The 10,125-nt window shown below is 33.4% G+C and overlaps 1 protein-coding gene and 1 pseudogene across 3 annotated transcripts; both read right to left on the bottom strand.

Moving 5' to 3' along the window:
- Positions 1-3,245: 3,245 nt before the first annotated feature.
- On the bottom strand, positions 3,246-5,689 carry LOC106796051 (protein MID1-COMPLEMENTING ACTIVITY 2). 3 transcript variants are annotated; one of them, XR_005888869.1, is made up of 5 exons: positions 5,437-5,689; positions 5,099-5,274; positions 4,603-4,772; positions 3,897-4,474; positions 3,262-3,806 (listed from the first exon to the last, which is right to left on the bottom strand). XR_005888869.1 is itself a non-coding variant. In XM_014767497.2 (3 exons), the coding sequence occupies exons 2-3, from the start codon at positions 4,235-4,237 to the stop codon at positions 3,647-3,649; spliced, it is 501 nt and encodes a 166-aa protein (XP_014622983.1). In that variant the 5' UTR covers positions 4,238-4,474; positions 5,099-5,689; the 3' UTR covers positions 3,246-3,646. The 3 variants fall into 3 exon arrangements, 1 of the variants encoding a protein (XP_014622983.1); XR_001384929.2 differs by having other exon boundaries at positions 3,263-3,806; positions 5,099-5,689; XM_014767497.2 differs by lacking the exon at positions 4,603-4,772 and having other exon boundaries at positions 3,246-3,806; positions 5,099-5,689.
- Positions 5,690-6,639: 950 nt separating this feature from the next.
- LOC100792933 (metacaspase-5-like) lies at positions 6,640-10,125 on the bottom strand (annotated as a pseudogene).

Here is a 10,125-nt window from a genome sequence, read left to right as displayed (position 1 = left end):
TCTCAAGTTGTTCTATGAGATCAATCATCTTAAGAACATGAGGTTCAACCTTTTCATTTGCAGCAAGTGAAGACCTAAACAGGGCCTTAGATAACTGAAATCTAGCCGTCCTGCTTTGACCACCATACATCTTCTTAAGATGTTCGACGATCTCATATGGGTCCATGTCTTGATGTTGCCTCTCGAGTTCTGAACTCATTGATGCCAAGATAATGCACTTAGCAGTAAGGCACTCATCTAGGTATTTTTGAAAAACCTTGGTTGCTCTAGCATCACTCAGATCAGGTGCTTCCATGGGAGGCTTATCAATAGTGTCAATAAGCTTCTCTTGCATGAGAAAAATTCTCAAGTCGCGGTACCAATCATCATAATTGGCTCCGACTAGTTTTCCAGATTCAAGAATACCATGAAGCGATAGAGAAGACATACTATTGATTAAGCACACAACAAAATATAGTTATGTCAGAGCATAATTTTTCAAACCTTTTAAAAAATATAAAAATATTAATGATATTACCACTAATTACAACAATAATATAGTAATGTAAGAAATTCTTATTTCTTTTAAGTGGATCACATAAAGCCTCTTAAAAATTGTGAGCGAGCCACTTGGTTATCAAGTCGTTTCTCATACACATTCTAAGACAATATATCCTATTTTTAAATCAAAATAAGAAATATCATATCACATAAGTTCCGGGTTGTCAGGCCAATCCTATTGATATCAATAAATTAATTTTAATACTTCCCTAGGTTGTCTAGGCGCTCAGTATATAATTAATTTAAAAAACATGCATCTTATGCGAGAAAAAAAATAATTATTAATTATAAGTCTCCTATTCGTCAGGTTGTTCCTTATTATTAATCATAAAAAAAATTTTACATCATATGTCTCAATTTATCTTTTTTCTATAAGTCCCCTAGTAATCAGGTCGTTCCTTATGATTAAACAATTTAATATGTAAGATAAATAAGATGACAAACCTATTTATCATTTAGATATATAACAATTATATAATTACACACATAGCATATAAATTTTTTTTCTCTCAAATAATTGAACGAGATACAGTGCTTGAAGCGCATACCTCTTTGATATCACATATCCTAATGCAGTATCTTTCCATTAAATTAATATCCAACAATTTGAAAATAAAAGAATTACTAACAAATTGCTCAAAATTTTGCAAACATTCCACCAATTCAAAACAACATCCACATAAAAAGATTACAAATTGCACAAAAAAATTTGATTTGACAATGTAATCATGCAATCATAACAGGTAACATTATGTGTAAGTAAATAAAAATTGAAATTTTTCCAAATTTTTGTTAAATATAATTTAAATACAAAAGACCCAAAGCTTTGATACCAATTGTTAGAAAAAAAGTGTTTAAAAAGCACACATTGTGGAATAAAAGGATCTATTTTGTATTTTAATTATATTATAAACAAATGACGTATTAAAAAGTGTACCTATTGATGAGCTCTTGAAGCATAAAAGTTCTTCAACAGTGTGAACACTCTACGTGTATCCACACCGAGACTGACCTCTATTTGTCAACAACTTTGACAAGTGAAAAAATAAGAATAAAGAAGTGATATTTGGATCATATCAACGTGCGACCTAAGGCTCTATTTATATCACGCTAAAGATACCAAATTTTTTATCAAATCAAAATCATTATTGATAGTATCCCTTTTTAAGCTATATTATTTCTTGTTATCTTTTATTGCTAACCATTTAGCAATTAAAATTAAAATAATAATTAACCAAGTCAAACTTGTATCTAGCCGCCTTTTCAACCCAAATTCCAAATACAAATCATACATGTTTAATTCTCTTCTTTCACCAAATCTTTCATATTTTTTATATTTTCAGTGCTACCAAAAAATAATAATATTCCACCCTTTTGAAATCAATTAATCATTTAATCATATTAAATTCTCTAATTTAATTAATCATAAAATATTAAAATTATTTCTTTAACAGAGATTAGAACACTCGTTTGTGTGTGACCCCGTAGGTTCAATACTAAGCCGGTAATATATTAATCAAATTAATATACTAATCAAGGTAGACGTCTAGCAACACTCCTTAACGTCCGGATAGTGAAGTGACATTTTACTTTCAAGAATCATTAGAAGAGTAGTGTAATAATCTCTTTCATCTTTACAACTCTAGGTTAACTCTAGAGTATGATATTACCGTCAAACCCTTTTTGAGTTAACTCATAATGACTTAAGAAACTCATTTCTTCTTTCATTTAATTTTCCTGGCTAGGATATAATTTTATTCATAGAGTTCAAACTCATTACTAAGAGTTGATGAATTTCTTCTTGATTAATCATTAATTCTATAGGTATTTAATCATATCCAATATCCATTCAACAAGTGCTTTAAAGCATTAGGTGTCCGGAATCAAAATACAACAAATAACCTATTAATTACTATGACAATCTCAAGTCAAAGAAAATTATTATACCTCTTCTTGAGAATTTTCTATTGACAGTTTATGGTAAATTTTAACCATTAGAAAAATTCAATTGAGTTAGTTCAATGATCACATCAACATGTGACTCATATATATGTGCAAATTAATAAATGAGATCTATTAATATTTATCCAATAAATACTATCACATATATATTCATCTATCCAGATTATTAATATCCTATTTACAATAATCCTATGATCAAGAATGATTTAGATTAAAATTAGAATAAACTTATTTCTCATTATCATAATCTCTATTATAATAACAAGTCTTTAATTTTAATCAAGGACATTATCAAATGGATCATTTAATCAAATAATGAAATATGACAATGAAAATAAAATAATACTTTATTATTAAAATTAGAATTGATTATATGATGACTTGAATCACGGACATACAAATTTATTCCAATAATATCTACTAAAATCACGTTACTCACAGTTAACTTACAAGTTTCTCCTCCAGTAATCACATTTGATATCCAATAAAATGTTCCACATGGGACGAAGCAGGTCTTCAAGCCCGTAATGAACAAGATTATTTGATTTTGTTAGGAAATCAAAATTAGAAACACCTCGGAATCTTGCACAAAAATTATGAAGAAAAACTAGTAAAATTTGTGGCTTTTGAAGAGTACTTGGTAGCATGATCCACTTGTCATTATTCACACTATTATAAATAAATCAAGAAATAACACACCAAAATTTAACATGTAAAGCCTGTTTAAATAATGTGGGAAAAATCACGGGAAAATCTCTAAAAATTACTCTACTATTATAAAGATAATTAGTTGTCTTCTTTTAACATTCTATTACAGGAGACATGAGATATAGTGTTTCCTAATTTACAGAAAACTAAAGAGTACCCTAAATTCCAAGTGTACCACCTATACTACACTATAGAGTTCCTTCACAAAACCTAATTTTTTTCTCACTCACTTTGTTTGAAGCTCTACTATTTATTGCTTCTTGCTCCAATGCCTTTTTGGATGAACCAAGCACCTTTATTTATTGAGGTCTTGCAAATGCAACTATCATCTACCAACTGTCTTAGTAGGAAAAGTTTTACTAGACATGAAATTAAAAAATAGAGGCATTGATTGTTGAATTGCAACTTGCAAGCTACCACATAACAAGTTTATCATTTACCATTTTTTGAAATAGAATCTATACAAGATGGGGTTAAATTTACATAAGCAAGGATCCCTACAGAAACCAAAGAGATCAGTCTTCCATTCTGATTGACTTTTATATGCAGATTCCAACTCAAGGTCCTCAGAGCCTATTGCATTATCAGTTATATGCCTAGACCAAGATATGTATAAATAAGTATATTTACTAATAACATGCTTACTTGAAATCTAATAAAATCATTTAATCGAATCTTAAAATTACCTTGCAATTAAATCAGTTGGTTCATTGAAAACAATTTTTGTAACCTTTTTGTTAGGTGACATGTTGACAACATTTTTTGTGACTTCAATAAGATGCTCAATTACCCTGCATTGTTCCGGGTCATTATTGGTTCTTGATCTACGTATTTCAACATGCAGTTTTTCTTTCTCCTCTTTGAGGGCCTCGTGGAACACCAAATCTGGATACCTATGAGATAAGGACTTCTCCAATATACATGCATCCTTCTTAGATCGACTAGTCTTTAATATCACATTTTGAGTCTCCATTTCTTCTTCATCCAGAGTATATTCCCTTTTATCCTCTTCGCTGAAATGTTGCATTCCAAATATCGAATATTGTGATCAATTAAATCAAATTAGAGGCAGATGATTATCAAGGGAATGGAATAGATTCACATTAAACATTTTGAATTAGACCCCTTGATAGATACAAAATGTTGGAGACAAAAGCAAAGTTTCCACAAGAAACAGAACAAAGAAAATCAACTCATCCGGTGCCAAGATTCATCGTTTTCAACATGGCCATGGTTTTGATGATGTGTCCTATGACTAATTCTCCTGCATAATTAATGAAACCATCAGTTTCAAAGCATAGGCTAGAAATATTGCCTATAATGATAAGCAAAGAACACAAAACAAAAAGGGGCCAAGAAGAACAACAATTCATGCAGAAACATTAAGCTTACCATCCATGATATTGTGCTAGAATTGAAGAATGCAGCAAGTGGCCAACAACATTGTTCAGCTTAGGATTGTTTGAAAAGCTTTCATGACCATTGAAACATCCAAAACACTGACCATGGTTATCATCATAACAAAGTTTTGAAATCTAACTTTACCACCACTGGATCTAGATCTACATTAGTAAAAAAGATGGAGTAATCAAAATGAAATTGACTATTACCAATCATGTCTAAGAACAAAGAGGGCCCAAAGCATGGTTCCCTGAGCTTTATAAAACAAAAAGATAGAAGTGTTCAACTTTTCTTTTCTATTTTAATTTTGTATGATAAAAGCACCTCAATTTGAACACATCATCTCATAATTCCTAAAGGCTTAAGTAGCGCCAAGTTCACCCACAGAAAGAGAAAAATCATGCAACACTATATAGCAAAGAAAAAAAGAAAATAGAAAACCTAACCGCATAGAAGAAATTGAAATCCAAAGCGTACTAGTAATGACCCGCTTTGCACTTGGTGTAGCGCGTGGTGGTGGGAGAGTAACACACGACAGATACTTTGTTCTTCGGCGGTGCCAAAACGACTCCGTATTGCTGGTAGTACGAAGCCTCCAACTTTGTCTTGGCCCTAACGGACTCCTCCTCAGCAAGAATGAGGAACCTCTTGATCTCCTTCGCTCTGGCCGCCGCGCGCCAACACCGAAGAAGAAGAACAAAAGAGGAACAAAAATTTAGAATTTTAGAATGAAAAACAAAAGAGGAGTTGTGTTTGAAATTTTAGAATTTATAAACGAAAAATGAAAAAGGAACATAGGAAGAAGAAGAAAGATGACGGTGGCACATGATGGCTAGAAATCGCCTCATGGTGGTAGAGACTAAAATCAGAGGGGTTTTGTTGCGGACATGGAGAGGAGGCGATTGATGGTGGTGGTTTCTTGGTTCATGATCGGAGTTGGCCTGAAAAAGGATGGGGGAAAAATGTTAGGGTTTATGAAATAATAGAAAGAGAGAACCAAAGGATGCTTCTAAACATCATTGTTGTTGTTGTTGCGAGCATTTTGCTACTGTAGCCCTCGGAGGTGATGTCGGCATAGCAAGAGTAGCAAAGAGTGAGAAATGAGAAAGGAGAGAGAGATAAAAATTAAAAACACTAACTTCTAAGACGGTTTTACAAAAACCGTTTTGGAATGACAACCATTCTAAGATGTTTTTCACGAAACTGCTGTAGAACGGTAGTTTCCAAGATGGTTTTTGTAAAATTATTTTCGTTGAACAATTTCATATTTACAAAATTGTCACCGCGTGACATTCTAAGACGATTCCGCATAATCGTCTTAGAATGTGTGTCGTAAAAAATAATATTTTCAGTAGTGGGGTAAAGTTGTTGGAGAGAATTGTTAGTACCAAACAAGATAACCTATCAAGAGAGTAAAAGATTCAGCTACCCTAGTTTTAGGTTTAGTCCACGCCAAAATTGGGATATGATTTGGAGTTTCTTTGTTGGATGAATTTTTCAGGAAAAGTCTCCACATTGACACGGAATATTTATGTTGTGTTGGATACACGTTCCATCCATGTTGAACATGAAAATTGCATGTTCCAATGTAGAAATGTGGAAACAATATGGCTGTTACTTTTCCGTTGCTCAAAGGAGATGTGTACACAAACACATACTTGGTAGTTGCTTTCTGCACCTTAAAAATCACTTCCTATATCTTTTTTATCTTCCAGATTGGCCAACCTACAATGTAAAATTACATTCTGGATCAGCCAATTTGAAAGGTAAAAAAATCCATATTGATGCAGGAAACAATTTTCCGAGTGCATGAAGCAACTGTCAAAAATTTTCTTAGAGGAGGGACTCAATCATTTCTCTATGGCAACTCAATTGAGTAGTCTCATTTTTAGTTATTATTCAGTCACCAATGAATAATTATTGAAATCATAGTTCAAGTAAGTATTCCTTGTGAGCTAACATTGATTATCCCAAACAAGTAATACACAACACAAATTATTCTCTTTTTCTACACCAGATGAGAACTCATCAGCACACAAAAGGACCATCAACATGGTCATCACTATAGTAAAGTCCAGGTCGTTGTTTGAAACCTACCCTCTTGAGCTTCTCTCTTGCCTTCAAAATAATCTCTTGATTTGTTACTGAACCATCACTCTCCTCAATTACAACATGTATTGCATTGTTGAAAGCTCCATAAGCACGGGCAAAGTTACTAGTAGGACTAGCATTTGCTTACGTTTGGTCTGTCTAGTAACCACTCATCAAAATTCCTCCATTTGGAAAGGCGTGGCTTCATTGAACTTGATCCAACATATGCCTCATATTTTCTTTCTACCTTTGTCTCCATGGCAGGTTTTGCATACCCACCACCATCATTTGAATCCAGCTTTTGCTTGAGAAACTCTTGGGCAAGACTACCCACCAACCCCAAGATTCTACCATTCCCATGTTCGAGTTTATTTAAGATAACCTTCAGGAACTTGTTAACTTTAGGGCTAGCATCTTCCCCAAAAATGTCATAAAGTGAGAGTCTCAATTTGCCAATATCTATATCGTTTTTTCTTGTTTTTTTGCTGCATTATGTCTATGATGGTAGAAAGTCGCAATGACCTATTCTTTACATAGCCACATTGCTTATGTGGGAGTTCAATGTCCCTATCATCATCAGTAGTGCTGTGAAAAACCTAGCCAATGTTGACCAAAATATAGTCCTAGCTGATGTTGGCAAAAAAAAATATCAATGACCGTCATCGGTCGAAAAAACCTTATCGATGTTGGCCAAACAAATCCTAACCAACGTTGACCAAAAACCAGTCACGGTCAACACTGATTGAAAACACTTAGTCAATGTCGACCAAAAAATATTACCGACCGACATTGACTAAAAATCCTAGTCAACTTTAACCATAAAATAACCTTACCTGAGATTGACCAAAAACATCCTTGACTGACGTTGACCGAAAATGCACTGACTAATGTTAGCCAAAAAATAGTCTTGATTGACGTCGATCTAAAAATGTCTGGCCGATGTGAGCCCAAATTGCCCTAGTTGAGGTAGGCCAAAAATACCCTAATCAAGATTGATCCAAAATTAGTCTTTACCAAGATAGGTTGAGAATAACTCTTAAATGGACAGATGCTAAGTTTTTACTTTTTAGCGTTTAATTATTAAAATTTGTAAAAAAAAATCCTTATAACATTTAAGTGGATATAAATTGGATATGACAAAATTCATATCCACTTAATGGATTGGATCTTGAATCCAAATTATTATTTTTTAAAAATATGGATATAGATTTAAGATCCAATCCATTTAAATAAATATGGATTGGTTATGAATTAGATTGTTAAAAATCCAATTCATGCCCATCCCTAATCATCAATTTGATGGCGCAATGATGAAGGGATATGAACTCCACGAGACTTGACGGTGTCTTCCACTGTATGACGAACTACAAATTCCCTGTAATCATCATCTGTTACATGCACACGTAGTGTCTATTACATCCCATAAGAAGCACACAAATTCTTCTATTGAAAAACAGAAAATAATAATTTTGAATTAAGTTGCTAAACCGGTCTGAAAAAGCAAAAACAAATCATCAGTTCCAACGCCATTTTTCGCTAAAAAAATGTATCTTTGAAGTTCTTTTACTTCAGCTTTACTCGTATACCAAACTGACCAATAGAGACCAACTTTTGACTCATGTTTATGAGAAACTCCAAGAGAGTTAAACCCACCCGTAACAAAGTAACAAAAACATCATCATTGTATACACATTTCACATAATTGTTTCTCAAATCTTAAGTGCTTTTCACGCGTATGTCTTCATCTCAGATCGAAAAAGGGACATTCAAAAATAAAATTTAAATGAACAATGCATTTAATTAAACAGAAAAGACCACCTACGTGCTACTGCTACGTCTAAGCTGCAGAGCATGTTTTATAGGATAATATAAGCGTAAGATTTTATTTATTACTATGATTTATTTTACAGGTGAAATACACTTTGCCCAAATCTCAATTATTTTACTTTTTACTTTTCTTCTCTTAAAAAAACACTATTACTTTTCTTCTCTAAAAAAAAACTATTACTTTTCTTATCCTCCAACGGACCCAAGACATAGTAGAATGTCAAATTAAGCTAGAAATTGAACAAAATAAAAAAAACAGCATAAGAAAATGAGCAAAAATATTTCTTGAATAGCATAATCTTTTTTTTTTAGTTTTTAAAACATTTACTTTTTTGTTCACATCTATCCTCTACAACTACAAGAGTCAATTCTTTTTGAGTTAAATAAGACTATGGGTGACAAAACTCTCAGCTGAGTATCTATTATAGTTACATATTCCAACTTAACCTAAGACCATTAGTTAAGTTAAAACAACCACATCACTTGATTCACTTGTCATTTATTTTCAAAATCAATTTTCCAACACCATAAAATTATTCAAGAAAACATTTTAAAACAAAAAAGTCAAACATGTATAAACAAAAAAACCAACCAATGATGAGGTTCATATCAGAAGGAACAATGCATTCATCATAACTAGTGTCACCATCCTCTCTAGTTTTCGCGAGGAGGCGCGTGCCGTGTCCGCTGTAGTGCATGAATAGAACATCCCCGGGCTCCGCTGATTGGACCAGCCTAGTAAGCACAGACCGAATGTTCTTCCCGTTGGGCTCCATGTAGGATTCGTCGGTGTCGATCAAAACGGTGATGTCGTGTTCATAGAAATCGTACTTCTCGATCAGGCAGCGGTGGATCCTCCAGACGTCGTTTATGCATCCTCTCAACTTAGCCTTTGTTCTTGGGTAGTTTATTCCGACCAAAATGGCTTTTTTCGCTGTTGTGCCAATCTCACACTCTTCCTGAATTAGAATTGAAACCAGGTGTAAGTGTGACTTCTACTTCTACCTTAGTATTGACGAAAGAGGAGTGCTTGCATATCTACGTTATAGTACCTCCATCCTATATATTTTTCTTTTTTGACAAATTTATTTATTTATTTTTAGGCTTAAATATGTTTTTGGTCTCTGATATATACCTAACTTTTGCATTTGCTCCCTGATAAATTTTTCTTTCGAATCGGGTCCCTAATATTTGAAAAGTTTTATCTGAGATCCCTACCGTTAATCGGGATCCGTTAACTGCTTACATAGCCGTTAACTGGACACATTGACATGCGACATGTGGTGTCACATGTATTCATTGCCTAAGTGGGATTACACGTATACTTTTTTTTTTTTAATTTTAAAAAGTAATTACGACGTTTGGATTTAGGTTAAATTTTTTTTTTTAAAATAGCTCCTTCTCTTCCTTAGCCATCAAATCATCGAGTCAGACCGCCACCACCTCCTTCTTGGAGCAAAGCGCCACCGTTGTAATGCGCCAATGAATTTGGTGATTGTGCTGGACGTAGGTGGAAACATGACCGGCGCTAAGCTTCTCATGCTGAAGCACACGATGCGTTTGGTTATCGCTTGGCACCGCTGACAGGCTCTCCAT

The sequence above is a fragment of the Glycine max genome, chromosome 15 (assembly GCF_000004515.6).
Source record: "Glycine max cultivar Williams 82 chromosome 15, Glycine_max_v4.0, whole genome shotgun sequence".
NCBI lineage: Eukaryota > Viridiplantae > Streptophyta > Magnoliopsida > Fabales > Fabaceae > Glycine > Glycine max.
Note: the sequence above shows the minus strand (reverse complement) of the source record. Positions and strands in the feature narration are given on the sequence as shown.

What these genes read in the sequence shown, in the direction of transcription:
- LOC106796051 (XM_014767497.2), bottom strand. Translation starts at nt 4,237, where the DNA reads ATGCAACATTTCAGCGAAGAGGATAAAAGGGAATATACTCTGGATGAA. An exon ending in CCAACTGATTTAATTGCAAG is followed by an intron (nt 3,807 to 3,896) that starts GTAATTTTAAGA and finishes ATCTTGGTCTAG; the next exon opens with GCATATAACTGATAATGCAA.